General features: G+C 35.8%; 1 protein-coding gene across 9 annotated transcripts; it reads right to left on the bottom strand.

Moving 5' to 3' along the window:
- Window positions 1-3591: 3591 nt before the first annotated feature.
- On the bottom strand, window positions 3592-23827 carry LOC102599689 (DNA repair protein REV1). Of its 9 annotated transcripts, none has more exons than XM_015308260.1 (27): window positions 23508-23826; window positions 23165-23309; window positions 22682-22797; window positions 22508-22584; window positions 21908-22407; window positions 20651-20794; window positions 20330-20462; window positions 20154-20242; window positions 19999-20049; window positions 19719-19922; window positions 18834-18953; window positions 17316-17408; window positions 16755-16814; window positions 16588-16674; window positions 16371-16454; window positions 16210-16282; window positions 15515-15583; window positions 15313-15411; window positions 14580-14810; window positions 14396-14466; window positions 13675-14267; window positions 11552-11612; window positions 8499-8796; window positions 4902-5003; window positions 4581-4795; window positions 4364-4449; window positions 3592-4256 (listed from the first exon to the last, which is right to left on the bottom strand). In XM_015308260.1, exons 1-23 carry the CDS (start codon window positions 23690-23692, stop codon window positions 8740-8742), a joined length of 3342 nt encoding a protein of 1113 aa, XP_015163746.1. In that variant the 5' UTR covers window positions 23693-23826; the 3' UTR covers window positions 3592-4256; window positions 4364-4449; window positions 4581-4795; window positions 4902-5003; window positions 8499-8739. The 9 variants fall into 9 exon arrangements, with proteins under 9 accessions (XP_015163746.1, XP_015163748.1, XP_015163749.1 ...); XM_015308262.1 differs by lacking the exon at window positions 4902-5003 and having other exon boundaries at window positions 8499-8571; window positions 8703-8796; XM_015308263.1 differs by lacking the exon at window positions 4902-5003 and having other exon boundaries at window positions 4581-4744; window positions 8499-8571; window positions 8703-8796.
- Between the last annotated feature and the right edge of the window lie 1336 nt (window positions 23828-25163).

Here is a 25163-nt window from a genome sequence, read left to right as displayed (position 1 = left end):
CAAGTGGATTAATGGTCCAATTTCAAATCAGACAAAAATATAATTAAGAAATAGCCATCTTTTAAAGCTGAAATAAGTTTAGATAAAAATATCGTTAGTTAAATACGAAAATATTTGTTCGAAGTTTGACAAGTGAAAATAGTTTAAACTCCAAACTCTAGCCACAAGAAGCTTTTTGGATAAATTTTAGGAATCACGTAGTTTTAATATAAAATTACAATCTATTCCTCTTTAGTTTGTAATTACATTAATCCCTTAAAAAGTAACACAAACCGGATACATAGTATGTAGTTCGAATACATTAAAGAGTATCTCGGATACATTATAACATAAATCGGATACATAATATGTAGCTCGAATATATTAAAGAAATAAGGGATTTTAGAGGTTTTTAGAAATAGAAGGGGATATTGAAAATAAAGGAAACATAAGATGTATATTTCAGTAATTTTTCCAAACTTTTGTTTCTCATTAATCATTCACTTTTCTTGCATGGACCAACTGATTCCGATCCGTGAAAAGCTTAAATGTTTCGTTAGGCCCAAGTCCAAGTAACATATATCTGAGGCCCAAATCCCAAGCTTGCTTCTAAAGGAAATACTATATGATCATCTTTGACAACCTTTTTTAGTTATCATTTTATTTATTTTTTTGTCTATGATATTAAAGATATGTATTTTATTTTTACTTGTCACTTTTAACACATCAAGAGAAAATTATATTTATTTTCTCTATTTTACTCTCAACATTAATTGTTTATTCCCCAAGTCATTTTTTAATACGAATATTGTAGTAAAATATTCATGTCAATCATTAGTTCTTTAAGAAATATGCAAAAATCCAAGTAAAAACGGCCATAAGTTTACTGCACTGATACTGTAAGTGACATTGCCTTCTTTTATGCCCAACTAAGTTTTTCTGGACACTTTAACATATATATTGTATTTTTTTTATAAGATGCTTTAGCATATTTTTAGTAAGATCAAAAAGTTAAATGTCATTATATATAACCTTTATCATATTCTCTTTTTTGAGTTTTTAATTAAGACAGGTCTAGAGCGAGTAAGAAATGAGATAAGAAAAGTACTTTTTTAGATTATATTTGAGTATCTATGTTTTATATAAATTACAAAAAAGAATGAAATAACTATTAAAAAGAAAAATCATCCAGCAACACGCGAGATGTTCTGTGCATCGGACTTTATCAAAATCTTTTAATGCTAAGTTAAGTTGCAACAACAACAAATATAGCTCTCGTACATCAAACCTGATATATGGTAATCTAAAAAATCAAGTAATTTCATCAAAACTCAATATGACAATCTCTCTTTTTTCCACTAGGATCACAAAATTATGACATAAAAGAAGATTAAAAAGAATGAAACAAACTTGAAGCTTGCTAGCTAACTAGTGACCTTTACCCCTATGACTTGGCCCAGAATATGCTTTTTGTTTAACTAAACTCTCTACCACTGAAGTAATCAAAGAGTGTTCCTCCTTAAGGTTTCTTAACCCCTCCACTTTGATGCAACTTGAAAGCCACACAAAAAGGAGTATCATTGCAAAGGCATTTAGAAAAGACTTGAAAGTACTCTTGTTCATTTTGCGGTCGTTGTATTTTTTTTGGTAGACGAACACTTGCAAGAGAGCGATCGACCCGAAAATGCTAAAATTCTAATTCTTGTTGTTTGATTTGTGTTTCAGAAAGAAGGATTTGTCAATATATAAAGGTGACAAAAAGTAGCATGGGGGTTGGTGTAACAAAGGTATGTTTCTTGGACTTTGGATGTCCTTGTACTTTGACTAATATTTAAGAAGAATTGAACGTCTCTTTTTCAAAGATTGGAATAATTTTTGGTTTGAAAACGTTAAATCATACAGGTATATTAAAATGTGGTGCATGTTATGAAAGAATTTTACAAAAGTCAAACAAAGGAACATTCAGTATAATTATATTCCTCCATCAGCTCCAAAGGAATGACGGAAAATACGTACCATAGTCAAAACTCAAATATTAAACTCTTTTGTGCAACACCGCCCATGGATGTCTCTTTTTTATTTTTAAAAAACATATTTTTTAAAAAAAAAAAGGAATATTTCAAAATTGTAACTATAAAACAATGATAAGCAACAAGTTAAGCACTTACGCTACTGTTTTAATGGTGAATAATATATTAATAAAAATGATTGTTCTGTGATCACGGATATATAGTTTATACAGTAACTTTTTATGTGAAAACTAATTAGTCTAAAGGATTTTTTTTTTATCTTTTATAGATGCGTCTATCCATATTCTATCGATCACGTAAAGAATAACACGCAAATTTCCGAAATTTAATAAAGTCAACCATTAAGTTATGTCACAGTTATAATTATTTTTATCACCGCAACAAACCAAATAAACGCTACTTTGTTCTTTTCCTTGACGCACCCACCTGGGAGCTACGGTACAAAATTATTTAAAAGGTATTACAATGATCTCCGTTTATAGATAGACTAGTCATTTTGTAACACATCGCCGCTCTTTTTATTTATTCTTTTCGCTTTTTTTCTTTCTTTTTTTATGACAAGGGAAACCCGCAGCCGCTACCCTTTTGGGTGCGCACAGGGTAAAACCCCGCTCCTATGCAATAGCTCGCAAACCGCATAGGAGAGGTAACCCGCACTAGGCAAGCCTGGTGTGACGAGCTCGACCCAGAAGGCAAACCCTTTGCTTTCGCTGGCAAGGGGTTTTGAACTTGAGACCTCCAACATGGAAGTTTCAAGCCCAAATCACTGGGCCACCCCAAATGAGTCTTTCACATTGCGATCGAGTGAGTCTTTCACATTGCGATCAAATAAGAAGAGTCTACCAAGACTTCCCCCACAAACACATTGGTCGAAAACATGCCTCCCTTCCTCCAACCCACACACAAATTGGTGTTCTCACAAATGTACACGTTCCCCTACAAAAGTTTCTTTCTTGTTGTACAAAGTCCATGTTGTATGAGCTGGTTTGATACGACAATTTTGACCAAAGATTAGTTGCCTCAGTTATCTACCTTTCACCCAAGTGTCGAATATAAATTGGACTAAAAGTTAGATATACCGACTACATTGCAAATGTTAATTTTTTAGTATAAAGTCTATTATCCTTTTACCAACACAAACTATCAAAATGTGTATATATCCATTTACTACCATCAGATTTACCAAGTTATTAATTACTGTAATTTTTTTTCAATTTGACAGCACGAATATTAACTCTTTAGTCTTCACACGTTCTTTCCGTCTAGAAATTTCTCTCCACGGATTTTTAAACCACCATGAAACACATAATAGTTAATGAAATGTGAACATTACAACAGAATTCCTTCGACGGCATGTTAGGACACAATCCAAAATTCAATCAAAACGACTACCAAATCCATGTGACTATTTAATAAGAAGAGAAAATTATGCAGAATAACAAACATTTACCTTAAGTACTATAGCTACAGTTTAAGAAAATTGTAAATCGCAGCTACAATTTCCCCAATTCTTGCTATTCACTTAATTTGTATAAATACGAAATTTGCATAATTCAATTTCTGATGGTATAAATACAAAATATTGGATATGTTAACCCCCGCTATTTGTTTACAATTTATGAAAAATACATAATAAATTACCATGTTTGGCAAGTAAAATATACAAACGAGACTCTAAAAAAATCCTTAAATGTATAAATACAAAATTTGTATATACTTACCCCTATTTGTATATTCACAAGCGAAATACACAAATCGCAACCTCCATAGCAAACGGAACTATATCTATGAGGCACAATTATCGAAACTATAGTTATAGAAGTCTTATTATGTCTTTATGTTTGCTATTTCTAAAAGGTTCACAATTATCGAAACTATAGCTATAGAAGTCTTATTATGTCTAGTACGTTTGCTATTTCTAAAATTCTCTTTGAACTATATGTTGGGCTGCCACCAAGGAGGAGGTAGAAGCTCAGATACGAATTCATTTGAACCCAATAACTTCTCGACAAATGTAATGGAATCAAAAAATTTGAAAAGCAACCGTACGGTTTCAATGGGTCAACAGTCCCAACATATGCTGCACGCTGTTCGAAAAATGCAATGGCAAAACGTGAAGAGTAATATGAGAGCACGAGCAGGTATTCTTTAATTTTCATGGTCAAACCAGGTGATGGATTACCCTTGCATATAAGCTTCAATTATGAACGTGACAGGCCACCGTTTTTCATGTAAACAAAGTTTCACCTGAGTCGGCACAAAATAGCTACCCAAAATTCAGAAAATTATCTACCTGACTCGGCACAAAACAAACAGTGCTCAGTATAAAAGATATATTCCAAAAAACGACATACCTTCTGAAAATTTCTCGAACAGTAAAGATGGATAATAACGTTTATGTGTTGACTGTAGCAGTGCTATGAGTCAAAAAGTTACGTACCTACGAAGAAGAATAACTTCAGTCGAAAAGAGAGAAAAGTCATTTTCTAATATCTTATGACATGCAAACACAATAAAAATGACTTATTATACCAAAGTTTGGTATAGTCATATCAGATCATAAGATATTACCGTCCAAGAAGTCTAATGAACTCTAAAGCGTTCCTTCTAGGACTTAATTTGGGTTAACCATGAACTTAGCACCAACCATTAGTCTGCCTCAACACTGCATCTTAGCAATCCACAACCATGGAAACTGCTCCTCACTCCAATCAGCAGTTGCAGTGTAGTGAGGCCTGACCAATAACGCCAAAGTACAGATAAATGCAGACTACTACAATTCCTTTCTGTAATAATAAAATAAAAGATGAGCACTATCATCACTGGCACAATTAAACTAGAAAAGAAGAGAAGTGGGAAGAGCATAGCATACATAAAGGCAGATAAATATACCCTTAAACAGAAGAATCAAGCAAGTCGAGAACAAACAGGCACTGCTTTCCATCAAACCACCTTTCTTGACAGCATACCAAAATAGAAGTTTTAACAACCAAGCTGTTGTGAAAACAGATGTAATCAAACTGGTGAAAGCATTTTTTGTAGTACAGGAGCTCCCTAGATACATCACCCACACTAATTTCTCAGTTTTGGAGATGTAAGACCTACTAGTTTGAGCAGTGTTATTAATAAAGTTGTTTCAAAAGTCTTACATAAAAGGATACCAATAGTGACCCTGTTATTTTACCCTTTCCCCCCAAAATATAATAGTTAGGATTTATTATTTGAACGTCACTGTTTGAATTTTTTTAAAGCATAGTGCTAGCTGAAAAAGTTCAAGGTGATAGTGTACTGAGTTAAGGGATGATGTAATAGAGGTTGTCCAAGAAAATATAGTGGGTGAGGTAGAGGATGATAATTTCAATGATCCCGATCACGTTTTTAGTGGGTCGGGCTAAGTGGGCGGGTCATTAAATGGTTTAGATGGACATTTTTTTATTTTTTGAAATTTTGGTTAGAAATAAAAATTTCATGTAAGCGAATTTTAATTTAAAAAAATCAATTAAATAGGTAGAGTGACTTAGTAAGTAAAAACTCATAGTTGAGTGACTTTTGAGTTAAAAATCAAATTGAGTGGCTTTCTGATAAAAGAGACCACAGTTGAATGACCATCTGGACCTCCACAAAGTAAGCCTAAGACAAAAATGAATAGATTGTTTAACTGATTCAAGCAGTTCATGACTTCATTTCACCTAACGTTATCCATCCAAAGAATGAAGCCCCGCTTGACTTCAAGCAAGAGAGAAGACAAATGTATACATAACACAAATTGGAAATAACACTTCTGGAACACACAGGTACCACCTACCATGATGATCTCAAGCTCTATCACTTTAACCTGGTCCTCCACACTACATGAGATTTCAACTTAAAGAGGAAATAAGTGAAAGATGCGAGAACTACAAGTAACATATGAAAATAAAAAGAAGATACAAAAAATCACAAATGGAATGTGGATTAAAAATACCCTCTATGACTCTATCACCCTCTTGGTTTACAATGACCACTTGAAGGTTACAAAATCTTCAACAAAACAAAAGCAGCAATTAACAGCTTCAGAAATCAGGAAATATCTCCTAAAGTTAAGGACAGATCTAGGTACTTCTGAGACCATGAGCAGAGGGGAAGAAGAGAAATCAAGAAGAAGGAGAACTTACATATTCAATAAATTTCTCAAGAATAGGCAGTGTACAAGATAATTGCAAAACTTTTGGCCGAAAGACTGAAAAAAGTGATACATAAGCTAGTGGATAGACAACAAATGGCTTTCATCAAGAATAGGCAGATCATGGATGCAGTATTGATAGCCAATGAAAGTGTAGACTCCAGAGAGAGAGACAAGAAACCAGGGATCCTATGTAAACTGGATATCCAGAAGGCATATGATCATTTGAATTGGAACTTTTTGATGAATCTGTTACAAAGGATGGGATTTGGAACAAAATGGCTAAAATGGATTAGACAGTGCATAAGCTCAGTGAAATTCTCTATTTTGATCAATAGAAGCCCATGTGGCTTCTTCTCGTCATACAGAGGTCTGAGACAAGGGGACCCCTTATCCCCTTTTCTCTTTATCTTGGCCATGGAAGGACTAAACAACCTATTTCAGACAGCAAAAGTAAAGGGCTGGATCAGAGGTTTCCAAGTGGGAAATAATACAAGAAATAATCTAGAGATTACTCATCTACAATATGCAGATGACACTCTAGTTTTTTGTGATGCAGTAGAGGAGCAGATGCTGATTTTGAGGGTCATTTTCAATATTTTTGAGGCTGTTTCAGGTCTGCACATAAACTGGAGCAAGAGTTTCATCTATCCAGTCAACACAGTGATAAATATTGAAGACCTAGCCAATACACTAGGAGGGAAAGTGGGTGAATTACCAACAACCTACTTGGGAATGCCTTTGGGGTCTAAGAGCAAGTCAAAAGAAATATGGAGTGGAGTAATTGAGAAATGTGAAAGGAAGCTTGCAAACTGGAAGTGTCAATATTTATCGTCAGGTGGCAGACTAACTCTAGTTAACAGTGTCCTGGATGCCCTTCCCTCGTACATGATGTCATTATTCCCTATACCAGCCAAGGTAACCAAGAGGTTGGATGCGATTAGGAGGAACTTCTTATGGCAGGGAAGCAAAGATAAGAGAAAGTACCATTTGGTCAAATGGGAGGAATTGCTGGTAAGTAAGAGAGGCGGTGGACTCAATATCATAGAGCTGAAAACCCAAAACAAGAGTTTGATGATGAAATGGTTGTGGAAATTTGTCTCACCAGAAGTATCTCTATGGAAGGAAGTAATAATAGAAAAATATGGCATGGAGGATAAATGGATGACAGAGGTGATCACCAACCCTTACAATTGTAGTGTATGGAGGTCTATCAGGAACCTATGGCAGCTGGTCAAAGAGAGAACAAGCTGCAAGGTGGGCAATGGAGAAAAAGTAGCTTTTTGGAATGACATTTGGTGTGGACAGGAAGCACTCAAACATACTTTCCCTGTACTACATAGTCTGAGCCAAGGACAAGAAGCAACAGTGGCAGAGTTATGGACAGGACAAGGGTGGAACCTGTTTCTAAGAAGGGGACTAAATGATTGGGAGATGACAACCATAGCAAGATTTCATGATACAATGCAAATGGCTACCAATCTGACAGGGGAGGAAGATAGACTAGTATGGAAGGGGGAGAGACTGTAAAATCAGCATACAGAGAACTCAGGTCTACGGAGGAGCAGCATGCAGGATGGCCCTGGAGGATGATCTGGAGAACAGAAATTCCCTACAAGGTGAATTACTTCACATGGCTCTTGGCAAAGTAGGCAGTCTTGACACATGAGAACCCAATCTACTTAAACAAGAGGAAACCCAATCTACGCTCTAGTTGCTATCTATGTGAAGAACAGGTGGAGACAGTCAACCATCTCTTTTTACACTGCAAATGGACTGATCAATTGTGGCAGATGTTTATCCAAAAGAGGAAGATTAAGTGGACAAAGCCTGGGAGTATTATAGAAGTCCTACAATGCTGGAACAGGGATGGAAATGCAGGAAAAAATGAGAAGAGATGGAGGATTGTCCCAGCTTGCATTTGGTGGACAATTTGGAAGGAAAGGAATCAAAGATGCTTTGAAGGAAAACAGAACAATATCCAGAAGATAAAGACTAATTGCCTAGGGCTTTATTATTTTTGGTGTAAGCAAGTAGTGATAGGAGATGCTGAAAATGTGTTTAATATTATTGACTGGTTGTAACTAGAAGATCCTAGGAATGATGTAAGTAAAACTTTTTGGAGGGGGACTACACTTTGATGTAGTATACCTATGGATATATAGAAGTAATGTTACCTTTCTCAAAAATATTCAATAAATTTCTCAAGGAATCAAAAGCAAGATTGATGATATAGAGTTTTCACATTTTTTAGTAAATGCTCATTAAGAAACTAGTTCCAGGAAGTTCAAAGAAAGATTGCTAGTGTAGAATGAAGAAGCACTCACATGCATAACCAAAGGCACTATCTTGGGAGACTGGACGTCTAAGATAACAGGGCTCGTCTAACATCATGTGGTACTGTCAAAAGTTCACAAGATCTTCTGTTAAACCAGGTGTGAGTTCTTGTACAAGAGGTCCTTTGCATCGATACACAGTTTACAAGTAGAACAAGTGAGCAGGCAGAATGTGGACTTGTAGGCATAGAGCACCTGACACTTTTTCTTGGCAAAGAAGGTATGCCACACATCATTCCGTCACAGAAGCAATGTAAAAGCTGCCACCATAGTTCTCACTAACCGATGCCTACAAAGTTGATCAGGTTAGGTCACAAATTCACTGTTAAAGTAGATTCTAAACTTGAATTTGTTATTGTAAAGAAAAGATTGCTATTTATCTAAACCAATAGTTTCAAATTCAAAGACATTCTAAGATGTCACACTCATTTTATTTTATTGCTACTTCACATTTTCTCATCCAGATATTTTTTTTTTGATAACCGAGAAATCCGTCTGTGACCCGCCCTTTGGACCAATCACAGCCTTCTAAACTCGGTGGATAATGGGCCCGCCCCTCTACCCTTCTCCACTTAAATACCGGGCTTCGCTTTGCATGGTGTGGGCCTTGAACCTGTGACCTAAGCCACAAATCCTCCACCTTTTGCCACTTGAGCTAGGCCTTGGGGGCTCTCTCATCCAGATATAATAACAATATATCCGAAAAGATGCCCTAACTTTATACTTTTACCTTTTTAAGCAAGTCTTCTTAACCACTATCAAAAAATAGATTTTAACTACAATTAAAATTTTAAGTATCATCTAAAGTTTAACTGGGTTTGCAACTAAAAGACTGCAGTTACTAATTAAAAAGGAGGACCAAAGGAAGCTATTTAGCTGCAAAGACAACTCCAACCAGAACAGCCCTGGAATCCTATCAATGCAGTATTTAACTACTTAACTTGACACCAGTGTTTTGGACGGCGAAAGGCGACAAGGGCGAGGCGAGCGGCGAGGCGCTCGCCTTTTTGAATTAAGGCACCAATTAATACCAAAAAATTAAAATTTTAATTGCATATATAAATATCCAAAATCTTAATAGCAATAACATATATTAGCAAATATTTCAATTCAAAAACTAATAGTAGATACTAAAAGTGTAGAACTTGAATGACTCAATAATTCACAAGACAACAATTGACAAGCAATACTAGAACTCTAAATACTATATTAATTAGTATAAAGCTAAATTAAGTAGGGAAGAAACAATTATAGAAGGATTAAATTATTTTTTTTTAAAAATATAGGCAGATTTCAGTGAGCAGTGAGCACTGCAACAGAACAGAGCACTCAGTTCACTACAACTGAAAACAGGGGACTCAGGTCACTACTACATTACCACTGGAAAACAGAGCACAGTGAAAAGGAGGTCACGAAGAAGAAGAGAAGAAGAGAAGAACTGAAGAAGAAGAAAAGAGGAGGTCTCGTCTCGTACCTGGCAGCAGTCGCGAAGAAACTCGACTCTCAACTCGAAGGGGTCGCGACTGAGGAGAAGAAGAGCGAAGGTCGCGAGGTGAAAGTTTGCAAAAATACCCAAAAAAAACCCTAATTTTGGCTTTTAATTATTAAATAAGACCTTAAAAAATAATTTTAAAAAAAGGCGAAGCCAGTCGCCTCGCCTCGCCATCACCTTTTCGTCGCCATAGATCGCCATTTTCAAATCGCCTCGCCTTGCTGTAGATAGGCGAGGGCCTTTCACAACATTGCTTGACACCCTTATATTACAAAGGGAAAAGGAATAAACTAATTGACGTACACAGTGAGACCATAACATACTTAAGAAGAACAGAAACACCTGTTCAACCGCTTTGATAATGAACTTTGGGCCTAGCTCTACCCCAAAATCAAGCTCGTGAGGTGAGGATTGCCTAAGACCATATAACGAGATTTTTTCCTCACACAACCGATGTGGGACTTCCACACCCCCTCGCATGCCCAGGATTGAACATTTGGAGAGTGGACAATACAAGTTGGGGGCCTAACATCGGGTAAACCAAAAATTAGGATGGGCGATCTACTACCATGATGTAGTATGTTATCATCTCATCTTAAAGCTAAGTTGTTACACAGAGCACATTTTTATTTACTTAATTCTTTCTGCTCCGATACCTTGGCAAAACTCAACTTAAAAAAGTTAGCTCATGAGGTGAGGATTGCCCCAGACCATATAAAGAGACCAACTTTCCCTCCGCACAGCCAATGTGGACTTCAACACACTTGTTAACTGAAAGATTGGAACAATTTTCCATGCAACATATGTCAGCAGACCAACAGATTGGGTACTCCCTATTTGCAGACTTGAATGAGTTTTTGATGGGTTTGGCAAAAAAGAGGATAGTCAACATCCAACACCAGTACCAGATATGGTGGGGAATTGGCCACCCATATAACAATCTAGATGGGTAGACTTCAATAACATTTTCCAATATTCATAAATGAAGTATCACAATGTATTGTAACTACTGCAGTCTGCAAGATTGTAATCCCGCACACAGCATTCTTACGCAATATCATCACCCTCATGTATTGTTAAAAAGTTAAACAACTCTTAAGAAGTAAAACTCCCTAGAACGATAGAAAGAATCTAGAAGAAACCATATCAATTAATGGGTTAACAAGAACAGCAGGACAGCCTGCCCCGTTTTCTGCAAATATGGTTAAATCAATATCTAGTAGAAATTCTTTCAACAATGCATACGAGTCATATCATCCTTTTGGTAACATGCCATAAACAAGGGAAAACAGTTTACAATGTGATACCATTGCAGACTGTAACTATAAGCAAAAACCATAAAGGGACCTAAACCAGTATCATGTGCTTAATCTTGCAAGGCCGACAGCCAGCAAACATATTTGCTTCCAGTATAGCTAAATTTCATGATTTCCACTAAGAGTCGGAAAGACAAGTTTGAGAAGAAGATCATCCGAACAATATTTTTCTTTATAAAACATTATATATGGATACACATCTCAACAAGAAAATAAATGAAACAACTTATTGTTACCTGAAAATGTGGAAGCAAGTTGTTGTAAACTTCTACGAAAACTTTTGACCTTGCAGTTAACCTGATATCACAATCTCAATAATGTCAGACCCAGTCTTCATTCATAACAAATCACAAATGCATTTTCCCTGTTACACTTCCCATATTTATTTGTGCTACTGATTGCAGTAAAAGAGGTAAATAGTATTATTTTAATTTTTTTTTTAAAAACAATGCAAAAGGAATCCAAAATATCCAAACAATAAAAATATTGATGAGATGTCATCATTGTGCTAGACAAGGTATTTACCAAAAGCACCACAAAAAATGACAAAAAAGAGGAAGAAGTTGGAAAGACAGTTTTCAAGAGTCCCTCCAGTTAATCTTCCTCACCAGCTGTTGTGGGGAATGTCCCCCTGTTTGAAGGTAAACGACAGGAGAAGCCCTGTCTCCTGTGTTAATACTTACATTTAAAAACATACTTCTTTTTATTTATTTATTTATTGTGGAAGGAGCAAGCATATGACAAGAGTACCACAAAAGGTCCTTCGATGGGTGAGGGAAAAGAAAGGTATTTCACATTAAATATATCAATGTCATAAAGGACATGTATTAAGGAGTCATCACTTACATGAGAATAATAGTAGGAGATACAAATACAAAAGAGTTCCTCGGAACAGTGGGTCTACACTAGGGATCAACATTGAGCCCCGATTTGTTTATCCTAGTTATGGTTGAGCTAACCCACACAATAAAAGATGAGGTCCCATGGTGGATGCTATTTGCTGATGATAGTGTGAATCAACAAAACCAGCGAGAGCGTCAACCAAAAGCATGAACTATGGAGAAGCCTTTTAGAGAGTAAGGATCTTCGGTAAAATAGAAATAAAAGTGAATATATGCACCAAGTTTAGTTAGAAGAGTAAAATTGAGGTGAGACTCGACGAAATTGCGGTGCCCAAATACAAACAATTTAGACACCAAGGCTTGTTGTTTCAAGAGAACGGAATAATAAATGAAGATGTTACTCATAAAAATAAAACTGGATGGTTGAAATGGAAATGTGTTACTGAGGTGTTATGTTGTAAAAGGATGGCTGCCAAAGTGAAAGGTAAGTTCTACTGAACAACTATAAGACCGAAAATGTTATATGATAATTGCTTAAGTCCAACATATCCATGGGATGAATGTCGCACAGATGCAGATTCTAAAAATGAATGTGCAGTCAATATTCGATAAGATTAAAAATGGTCACTTGCCAAAAGGTGAAAATAGCATGCAATGAAGATAAAAAGAGAGGTCGCTCGAGATGATGTCATGGTAGTACGTAGGTGTGCAATTATGATGCACTTGTACGTAGGTGTGCAATTATGTTGAGTGAGGATGTTAAAACGGATGACAGGGTAGACCTAAATCACATGGAAGGAAGTTGTCGTGAAAGACCTACAATTTCTTGGAATCAATGGAGATTTAGCTAAAGATAGGATACAATTGAAGAAAAAATCCATATAGATGATATCTACTAGATGAGAATAGGCTTTAGACTTGTTAGGGAACTTCTAATACCATTGATTGTTATTGTTATATATATTTAATTTATTTTTTCCTTAAATCAAGCTGAGTCAAGTCACCCTATAAAGAGAAAGCCGCGCAACCAAAGTAGCCCTTACTATACAAGGGGGGCGGAGCGCTAAGAAAGAGAAAGTGTTATCACTATACGAAATGAATTTTTATTTGGTATGATGATGACATGAGTTGAGCTTAAATAGAAAGGTGAGGATTCATATAGCCGACCCGAAGTTGTTTCAGATTGAGGTGTAGTCGTTGTGTAATACAGCAAAGACCGCAAGTCTGCCAGTATGTGTCCTTCAAAATTTTACTTGAGAAATCTTATCAAAATATTTACTTGGAAAACTACACTTCGTGGCAGTCTAATTTCCTCATCACCTTGGGTTCTGCATGTTTAAATAACACCACATTGAGTTTCTACTTCAAGATTCCAAGGATGAAAGGAATACAATAGCATCAAGAAAGAAATTGAAGATCGCAAAGAGGATTAGAAATACAGAAGCAAGTGCCAAGAAAATAGATGTGCAGAAGAAAATGAACACATACTGCAGATACGTGTAGTCTCATGTACATACCTTCTTAAAAGACAAGAACATATGTAAACCTCTTCAATATCAGTTGAAATTTTTAATTTTAGATACTGCTTGATAAGCTCGCACAAGCAACTAACAGCCTCATCCCATCCATCAGTACCGACATCAGGGAGAATGTAAATCTGATACATAGTCCTCTGCAGTACAGAAGATAACTGTTTCTTTGCCCCTGCTCTTTGATACATCTCTGCCAAAACGCACAAAATCTGACAATTGCTGGCTTTGAATATGTCAATCCATTCAGGTGGATTTCCAACCCACAAATCAATGCTTGAAATAGAAGGACTACAGTTCTGATTATTAGCACAGACCAAGGAAGCATCTAGTGAAGCTTCAGTGTTCCTGTGTGCAGGGAGGAGTTCAAGTATATCTGTCCTCAACTCCTCAGGCAATTCTTGAAAAACTGAGGTGTCTACTTGACTTAGAGAAGAAGGCATTAGACTGATGCCTCCTGAGACAGGAGCATTAATAACCACGTCCATATTTGGTACACTAGCTTCAGACAGTGTCTCACTTTTCATATCAGCAAAAAGCTTATTAGGATAAGAGACCACTTGGATTTCCTCTTCATTATACTGATGCTCCAATTATATCCACCAGAATCAACACCATGAGGTTGTAGAAACAAGATAAACATCATCACCAATATTAAACCACGACAAATACTAAGCTCTCCCAAGAAGAGGAGAAAAACTAAAGATACCTCATGAGCAGCAAAAGCTTCACCAGGTGCAGCAGGGCAAACAGAAGATATGTTTTCTTTTCCTGATACGCCTAATTTAAAAGATATGAGAAGTGAGGCAAAATCTTGTAACAAAATGGTATATATGTATAAGCTAATTGGGTTAACCAACTGCCTTCTGCAAATTAAAGGAATGCATCCTCACCTTTGCTTCTCTTTTCATTAATAAAATGAGCCAATTTTCCATTATACATGTCATTAATTTCTGAAAAGACCTCAAGAGGAAGAGACTCTATAACTCCTATATCAAGTTCGTTCATAGGAGGCAGAGTTCCAGCAGTACCAGAGGGCGACGCTGCAGTCATTTCAATGAAAGGTGTACTTGAATCACCCTGCAACTGAGCCTGGCGTTCATCAACACTGCTTTTACTGTTAGCTGCAATATCAGAGAAGCATATCGAATTCAGACTCATCCAGCATGTCTTCAGTGGAAAATGAACTCAATACAAGTTCAGATGATACTTTTTAGGTAAGAACTTGTTGAAAACACAGAATCGATGTTGGAATAAATTGACATGAAGAAACAACACAAGACCATCATACTAACTTTTTAACAGAAGCATTAAAAAATATATTTCATATCCATCAGTGCTGCTGCAATAAAAATCCCATTGAGTTTCTCGTGTTGTACAGAGAAAGGAAACAATCTAAGATAAACAATTATGATGTCCTCAAGTATTTTTAGGACACACAAATTCAAGAGATTCCTTTAAAAGGTCTACCACTTTTCATGAGCTAGAACACAGCCAGTGGAAGGAACCACAATAGAGTTTCAGTACCAGTTTAAGTGTGTTGGAAATATTTCTATCAAGCAATAGGCATGACTAGAGACAATAAATATTTGGACAAGCCAATGAAATTAAGTGAAGAAGTCAAACCAGCATCAGCACCTTTCTCATGACTACTGCTTCTGTTTTGGTTATTGGTCTTAGTAGAGGGAGCAGTGAGCCAAGATCTGATGGAGTATATCTCTTTGCCTGGATTTATGTCAATGAAATTAGTAGAAAAGCCAGTTCATAAATGATATACTGTCGTCATCATAACTGGAATAGAGAGATATATGAAGCGCAAAGAAAAGACCTTGCTTGGAACTATCTGCAGTTTCAAGCTTTGAGACCTGCAATCCCATGCCTCGTATGTCCTCCACATCTGCACAGCAATAGTCAAAACAGCATTTATATTAGAAGAAGAAAACAGGGTAGACTACAAGTCATACTGAGATCACACTGTGTATGTTTTTGTTGTTGTGGAACAAAGAAATGGTTGCTGTGGAAGAAAAATCTAAGTTTCTTACTCTAAATTCACTTGATCCAAAGGGAATTCTAACATCCTTAGAGAAAATCTTTGGTCTGTAATGTTCAAAATTCACCATGACTTGATTGATTCTGATTCGTCTAAAAATTAAGTGAAAAGAGAAATGCCACTAATGCAGAAACCAAAGAACACCAAAGTTGCACTTAAATGTTTCATCAGCATCAGAGCTGCACCAGTATATTTTTAGTTTCCTTTCAGGCTATACATAAGGTTTTTGAAGTTTCATGCAAATAGCATTCTCTGCCAGATCATTGAGATCGGCTAAAATTTCTAAAGATGATCCATTTCCATTTTGGCATTCACCCTAGAAATAAATCACCTAGTGTTTTTTTGTCTTTGCTGGAATTTGAACCTGATCTCCAAGGTTTGCACCCAGTTCATTGAACCACTAGGCCACACTCTTGGGTGCGGATTTGAACCCTTATTGTAAAGTGTATCATTCACATAGGGAAAGCAATTACCCACGTGTGAAGTCGTAAAAAGCTGTGAAACAATTCTCTCAAGCACATCAACACTATCTGTAGCCAATGGCACCTACAAGTGGCATAATGCAATTAAAGGAAATAGAAATTTCTTCAGTTAGAACACACGGAGCACAAGGTTATCACAGAAAATATAATACCGTGACAGAATGGCTCAAGTTATCACAAACACCACAGCCCAAATACTTTACTGGCTCCCCTGCATCACCCTTTCTTTTCTTTATCTGTATTGATAAATATAGGTGCAAAAGCAGCATAAGAACCAACTATACAACTAGTTTATGCTAAAAGTTCTCAGTAATGAACTATAATCTCAATAAAAAAATAGTGGCTTCATAAGACAAAAAACAGAGAGACCTTTAAGGTAAACTTCCTCCCTATCACTCCACACCCCTGCAAACGTAATGAAACCTCCTTGCAAAGGTTTAACAGAAAATGTTGTACCTGAATTGAGAAGGTGTTTACTGTCAATAAGCATTAGTACAAAGGGACAAAACAACAATGATATTTAGTGGAGATCTAACGTCTTTCAGATCCTTGAACCTCACGCCCCAGTTAACATCTGCACCTATGGATTTGCTTTCCTGCAAACGTTATCGAGAAGTTTATATATTTGGCTTGAACCTGCATGACTGATTATAAACAAAATGACAAACTTCATGATGCAGATTCACGAAACATGTAACTAGTATCTGCTTCATTTTGACAGGTACTAGAACAGCTTTTTAAGACCTCTACAGAAATACGATGCAAGTGTATATGTACTACTTACTACATTTGAAACAGAACGAAAACTTGCTCTGAAAATATCATAAATATATAAGCACACACACAATACCACTTGAGAGACATACTTATATCGGCACCAGAATCAATGACGCAGGTTAGAAGCAACAAGCAGCACAGGAGGCAAAATAAACACTCATCAATCATTAAGCAAGTCTCCAATATTCAAAACAATAAGAAACAGTGAAATAAAGGAGTCAATGGGAGTTCGTGAGTCAGTTATGTGACTATGACAAAAATCCAAAAGAAAAGCCTACAAATAAAAGCAATAAAGTAAGACATTCTGTGTTGGTCCTAACCTGTATCATGCCAACCAACCGGTCATCTATCCCTCTACTGTAGTTCCATAGCATACTGCCAGTTTTAGAACCAAAGTCCTTCTGGAGAGTTTCCTGGAAACACAACAAATGAGTGGGAGATATATATAGTCCAATATTGAGTATAATGCATGTCATCCCCAAAACATGGCATGCCCATATATAAAGCATTCTTTGTGCCACCACAATTGGTGTATCGATAAGTATCATATGAAGGAGAAAAGCATCCCACTTGACCAGCTGAATAACAGCAAAAAAATTATGAAAGTATTCACCAATAAAAAAATCGCTTCTTTAATCAATAAGACAAGTCTTGAGCAATTCTAAGAAAAGATAACCAATCAACGAACAAACAAGTGCTGTAATGTGTTCGACACACTTCGTTCTCAAAAGAAACAACCCCCATGCCAATAAGGAATTTCTTAAGCACTGATTAATCTTAGTTTCCACTAGACAAGATATTCTCACTTTATTGAATGATCATACATTTGGGAACATTTTAACCATGAATTTAACAAAACATCACTAGTTGAAATAAACTCCAGGAGCTGAGTAAGCCAAATAGGTGTAAATGCTATCTTAAATAAACAATGTACCTTTTCATCAGCTCTAGTAAATGAAGGTTCCAAGGATGCTAGACTTAACATGGGCCCATGAAACTAGGGAACAAGTGGCAGAGAGGACTCTGACTCGAGCAGACAGCATGAAAATAACAAACCTCATTTTTTAGCTATAGTTGAGATTACCTGTTAAACTTGAAACCTTTTTTCACAAGAAATGGAAAATATAGTTTCATGGAGAGCTTTGGATGGAGAAGGCATCTAAACAAGAAGATTAATCCACTGAATACCTGCAACCCCCACTGGCCTAGGTATCAAACAACACTACACCACCACAACCCCTTCCTCCTCCTTCCATAGTGTAGGAAGGTCGGAATAATTCAACTAGTGTCGTCCATGCTAGACTGCAATCCTTGGTTTCCAAGGTTGTCACTCCTTCTCCTAAATGCTAGGCCACCCGGCTTGGGAGAAATTCTGCTTATGAACTCTTACAAACATATCCCTTGATACAATTTTTTTTGATTTGCACCGGGTGTCCGAGTCTCTTTGAGCCCCGACTAATCCCGGGGGTGCACAGGCCCTCGGCAAGGAGTTTCCCGCAAGTGCACCACGGTTAATTCAGGTTTTACCCAGCCCTTGATACAATTTTGCAGTACCTTCCAGCTACTAGTTTTAATAAATACCATTATCTTATTATTTTTATAAACAATATACTAGCAAACATACAATGAACAAGAAGATCTCTGTAGCAAGAGATTCAATGATTCATGAAATACTCTTGTAGTGGTTCTTCAAGCATGAAACATATCTCAGGGAAACCAGATCAAAAGAGATGCAGAACAGTGCTTGTTGTAAAAAACTATAACTAGATAGAAAATCAAAACCGCGAGAGCAATTACCAATATATTGCAGAAGGAAACAAATACTAAACAATGAGAACCTTGGAAATCATACGCAGCTGCCCACAAGTTGTGATTTGTCTCCTGTTCAACTTCTCTTCCAACACGTGACCGATTCCAGGAAGTGCTTTTACTGGAAGTTCACACAGGTGCTCCTCCACCTAATATAGCCAACAAGATAAATCAGCACAATAATTATTTCACTTCTCTAAAATGATCTTCAAGTCTTTGTTTTCCTCTTCTGCCACTACATACAGTAGACACTAAAATATAAGATGATCAAAAAGGAAGTAGTAAATCAACAAAGATGTAAAAACAAGAGAAATGTGTTTGATATAGAATAGTATCTGTGATGGGACAAAACTAAGTTATCAAAATAGCCCAATTCTGGGACTTATCCTTCATAAAATATTCGCAGATTGTTTTACATTTTTATATGGTAATAAGAAAGTTGTAATTTATTTTCAAAAATTAGTAAAATAATTCAAGAATTCATGTTGATTTCCATCTAACTCCAGATTCTTGCAGCGGAAAAGGTAATCATACTTGAACAGGATGGACATAAACAAAGTGAACCAAAAAAAGCCTCATGTGGCAATGGAGAAACAGCTCACATGGCAAGGGCATGGAGAAGCCCTGGCAGAAACTTCGCTTTATGACAGTGGAGCCAATAAAATCTGATTTGACTTGCAGACATGTCCTTTCTAGAAGTACGTGCAAATTTACAATGCCTAGCGGACTATCGGGTAAGAAGAGATTAACTACAAATAGTTAAAGAGAAAGCAATGACATGTAACCGATAAAGATGTAGCAGCAAAATTGTATTTTGTAATACAATAGAAGATACACATATTTAGATGACAAAGATCAAAACATAAGTTCTCCCCCCTCTCCATACATCAAAAAGACAGCTCGAAATAAGCTACCTTCTCAGCAGGGATGTAACACTGCCCATCTGGTTTTGCAATCCTAGTAGCAAGACGCGCCATAAGCATATTCCCAGCAATACCAGCACTAGCAGTACAGCCTGTCGCATCAAGAATCTCCTCTCTGATCACTGAGACAAAAGTTTGAATGTCCTCTACTCCAGAATCAGTGGCATCTAAAAATGCTTCATCACAACTTACGGCCTGCATTCAGTAGCAATTATCAATCAAGAGAAAAGAACATCACGAAGTTGTTCAACAAGCAGTTTTGAGGCCATACCTGCACTTTGTTGCAGTACTTGTGCAATATGTTATAAAAGCGATCAGCAACCTGCAAATGAAATCAGATTTTATAGGACTCGATATCCAAATACAAAAGAATTCAATTGAAAGGGGAAAAAGAACAAGATGAATAAACTGAAATATCATGACCACCTCCTCATAAGCCTCGAAGTCATAAGAAAGAATTACTAGGTGAGGGCAACATGACTTGGCATCTCTGACAAACATTCCAGCCTTGACTCCTATGAGAAATAAGCTTGAATGACGATCAAATTTCGAACACAGGATAATATTTAAGAAAAGATTGAATTACTGACTGAAAGACTGACCATAACCCCTAGCAGGATAATTCGCTGAAGATATTTCAGCTGTTCCGCGTGGATTATCTGAATGGCAAATGGCAACAGGTTTATCCTTCAACTCGGGACGATTCCTAATGACCACAGACACAAAAAAGCAATCCTGAACAAGTAAAGTTGAACTGATTGTTTTAGTACAGAGAATAATCTACAGAGACAGGTAGTATAACATATATATGAGATTCCTTTAGATCAAGGAGAGTGAGAAGGGAGGAGAGCCAGAACATAGACGCAGTCACAACAACATAAAGAGGACAAGTCAAGTTTCTAGACCATCGAAGCAGAAATTACCATATCCACATGAATAATCATTGTCTTATTTGCTGTTGCTGAAGAACTAGGGCCTGAACTTGTGCATCTAAACCCACCAGGGGAGCTAGGAAATCGTTTACGATACCGGTTTCTCCAGGTGCCAATGAAATGCAACCTCGAATGCTGAAGGCAAAAGCACACGAGGAATACGTCAACCACTTTGTCACAAGGTGCTTTTAGTATTTGATATGCAATTACTTATCAATGTGCACATACATTTATATATATATTAGTTATACAATGCAATAGCTGCAAATAAACAAATTCAAAATAACAGATCCACAAGCAAAAGCAAGTAGTCTCATCGCATCAGAAGGCCCAAGAAAATCTGGATGCCAAGAATTTAATAGTAGTAATATAAGCAACACAATATCTAGGTATGATGAGTTGGCTGTTGATTCTTGGTATTCGGTTTTTTCTCAACTAAAAAAAAAAAAAGAATTAAGATTAGATCTTCCACAATCTTGAAAGGTCCATCATTTTGTCATCCCATATCCAGCAACAGCAGAAGCAAAAGCATAAAGTAAGTTGATAATGGTCAGTAGTTAAAGGGAATTTTAACCCAAAAAGAGACGGTTGCTATGTGCATGTGGATACTGTTTTGGCAATTGTTGTGAAAAAGAATACCAATGTCATATCACCCTTTAACATGTTTTTCTTTATGAGCTCAGCCTTGTCTATCCTTTGAGCAAAAGCTTTTTGCACATGAAAGGCCCCTCTTTGGTGCCCTATTAGGATAACATAACATGCGCTGGCATTTCACCTATCAAAGGTGTTGGAGATACATAACATCCCATATATATATTGTGTGTGTACTATATCCCACGTCGTTTGTGTAAAGGGCATCCTGGGGAGTTCATCCTAAGTTACTTGACCCATTGCCTCAAAGTCCAGGTTGGATGTTTAGTCTTAACACATCTTTCAAAATCGACTTCGTAAGCCCATTTTCAGACTTATTAGTCCGCATTGAAATTTACATGTGAGCTCCAAAATCCAGGCTATATTTGCAGAGAGGTGTTGTAATATGTGATGATAATTAACTTAACAATGATAACAATATAAACTAACTTTTCAGCGCCTCTAGCAATAAGGAAAAAAGAAAAATGAACTTGAGAGTAGATATTGTTCATTACAATCATTTTTTTGTTGTTTTTTCTTTTTTTGCTTCTTTGGGGGAGATAAATACAAGATGTTCTAGCAAGAGCAAAGCCAATATCAAGATAGCAACATATGTACCTTAAAGTAATTTTCCACAAAATTAGCATCAACTAAAGTTGAATGTTGCTGATTAGGAGACCTAGGAATCTTTAAATTTGATGGGCCCGCGTTAACGGGATAACTCATCCATTCGCTACAAACTGATGCATCGTTATGAGGACTGGAAGGTGCTGAAAATGGAGCTTGGCTTCCATCTCCACTTGCAGCATCACTCAGTTCTTGCATTGCTATGCTACAACTTGACTCCTCAACTCTATCTACATTGTAGTTTGTTTGCACTAGATCTTTAGATTGTAGAGCACAAGGCTCCAAATCTTCTGCAGATTGCCACTCTTCAAATGATAAAGGATCTTCAATTGGTCCAGAATATGACAATGGGCTCCCAACTCTAGATGTGGCTTGGATAGTTGAACATGTTGTTGTATCATCATTACAAGCAATGTTTTTTGTGAAGAAAGCAGATAGCTTAGGCTGGTTATTAACTTCACTTGCAAGCTGATCAAGCTGATAAGGAACCCCTGAAAACAACAAAACAATGATAGAAGAGCTCATAAGAGTAAACAAGTGGACAACTTGCTGGTTTGCATTAAAAATCAAGTCATAGAAATATAAACTGACAATTCAGAAGCTTATTTGCAGCAACAGAATCCAACACCCATGTGGCTTTGACAACTGGAAGTCCCCTGCTAAAGGACCTATATCAAATTCAAACCAATCTTAAAATAATCACAACTTCTATTTTCAGCAGAGATACAAAATAAGAAACTGATTGAACTTGGTTTTACAGCTGACCTTAAATTCTTGACCTTACTGTCAGGAAGATTACTACATATTATATGAGTAACACGACGCCTAGAAAAATAATTTTCAAAATGGCCTCCATGCTTCAACATAAATCCTCGAAGTTCCTGGAAAGATATTGTTGAAATCAATAAACTACAAGAGAAGCAACCTAATCTTCCATCTGAGAAAATCCAGTGACGTACAGAAAAGAATATGATAGCTATATAGTCAAGGTATTGATTACAATGAAGATGGATGTTTGAATACGGGTTTACATGCAGACTGAAATGAACTCCTTACAGGAATACAAGTAATCGTAGTCTCCCAATTCAAAAGTTAGAGAAGTTTTTTATTGATGAAACAGTATTTGACATCATTCATAGTTCCATTCAGGATGTTTTAAGTCGTAAATCTTGAAGCAACCATAACATATTAATCCCCGGCAAGAAAATCACATGAAATAGACCAGAAAGAAACCATAATGTAATAAACCTGACTGGAAGGAACCGTGTATCCATCAACAAAAATGGATACGCCCTGAAATATAGGTTTTGAAGAATTTGAACCACTGATAGAAGTGCTTGATGCCTCCGCCTCAAACTGCTCGTGAAGCTTCTGATTCTTGACGGCCATGTAACTACATCAAAGTTTTCAAAAGCCACAATAAGAAGATCAACACGAACTTTCTTTATTGATGAAAGTCTATTCAAAATCAATTGAAAACTAATTAATTTTCAAGATCGTGTATAAATATTCAAGATTGTATACAAAAATTCAAGATAATGTACAAAACTTTGCAAAATTAGTGCAAATAAAGAAATAAGTAATATTTTGCCTGCCAAAATTGGAGAAAGGTGAATTATTGAAGGCGGGACGAGAAGCAGAGCGAGAACTGGCACCCCAGGCCATGCCTAGGGTATTTTGACTCGTCTTCTTCTTCTTGTTGCTTTGATTGGAATTTGAGGTTCGTTTTGAATTGGAGCCGGAGTTGGCAGAGCGTGAGGGTTCCTCCATGCTCATCTCCGATTTCTGAGAATTGAAATTGAATTGAAACGCTGATAATAGAAACTTAGAATTATTATGAGTTAACTATACTGTTTTATACTAAAGAAATTGCGCATTAAAACGCGTCTCCCTCAAGCTTTAGTTTTACGCTAATCGAATTTAGAATGTCTTCTTGTTAGAATTATTTATTTTTACGCTAAAAGGTTAAAGATTGAGGCGTCTCCCTCAAGTTTGTTTTTTTTATACGCTGTGTTTTTTTTTAATTATATTATAATTATAATAATATGTAGAAAAATTATAGAAAAAATTACTTATATCTTTTTTGAAATCTATATATTATAATAATTACAATAATATTAATATATAGAAAATTTATTTCCAATTGATAATTGATACAATATTATGGAATTTTTAAAAAAATTATATTATAATTACAATAATATATAGGAAAATTATTTTCAATTGATAAACATTGCACAAGTAATCATTAGAGCTAATGAATGTGATACCGTAACCACATTAAAACTTTGTTACGTTATATTTTACTTTTCAAGACAATTCATTTCTAAATTAAATTTTCTCTCACTTTTTTCTTCAATATATTACTTTATAATTTGTTTCAAATGTTTATACAATATCAATGTGTCATTTACCGTTTGACTTGGGAAACCTGAATTTCAAGAAATTCTATGCAGAAAGAAAATTGAAAATTGCATTAGATTATGGTGAGTTAGCACATTTAATGTCAGATGAATATATAAATTGTTGATATCTTTTAAAAAAATCATTGATTTTTATATATTTTCGAAAGGGATATCTATTTTCCACGATGTAGTTATATATATATATAAAAAAAAAAAATTGCATCTGCTAATATACAAATTCTTGATCAACCAATTCATATAGCTTGTTTCAAAGCCTTTCAAATTTCTGTCACTTCAACTCAAATATAATTTGTTTGTGGTTTGCTTTGTTGTAGTAGAAATATTTTTATTTATTTTGATTTTAATATTGAAAGTATTTATTAAAAAGTTGATTTCTAATTCCACAACAATAAAAACAACGGATCATGAAAGCAATTTTATTTATGCATATAATAACAATTATCTTAATGTTAAATTCTAAATTACATTAATAAAAAATATTGATACTGAACTCAAAATATCATGCCATAAAAGTAGAGTTGTTTAAAATCGAATCAAAACCAATAATTCAAATCGGGAAAAAAATATTGATCTATCAATAATGAGTTATTGGTTTATTAATTTCGGTAATAGTTTTGATTTTATTTTTTTATTGGTTTATCCATTCTTAACGGCTTGAGGTTTTTTCTTGATTGGTTAACTGATAACTCGATAGTAAATTAATAAATTAATTTAATATCATTCGATATATAGAGTTCGTGACTTAGGGTTTAGTTTCATTCTTTTATTTTTTATTGTCTCATACTCTCGATTATTTTACAATATGTCGGTGTTTACTTTTG

Source organism: Solanum tuberosum, unplaced genomic scaffold (genome assembly GCF_000226075.1).
Source record: "Solanum tuberosum cultivar DM 1-3 516 R44 unplaced genomic scaffold, SolTub_3.0 scf00073, whole genome shotgun sequence".
Lineage (NCBI taxonomy): Eukaryota > Viridiplantae > Streptophyta > Magnoliopsida > Solanales > Solanaceae > Solanum > Solanum tuberosum.
Note: the sequence above shows the minus strand (reverse complement) of the source record. Positions and strands in the feature narration are given on the sequence as shown.

Excerpts from the sequence above, each read along its gene's own strand:
- LOC102599689 (XM_015308260.1), bottom strand. The coding sequence starts at position 23,692 with ATGAGCATGGAGGAACCCTCACGCTCTGCCAACTCCGGCTCCAATTCA. Across the intron at positions 20,243-20,329 it reads TTATCCTGCTAGGGGTTATG|GAGTCAAGGCTGGAATGTTT; the intron begins GTCAGTCTTTCA and ends TATTTCTCATAG. Across the intron at positions 19,923-19,998 it reads AGTACTGCAACAAAGTGCAG|GCCGTAAGTTGTGATGAAGC; the intron begins GTATGGCCTCAA and ends TACTGAATGCAG.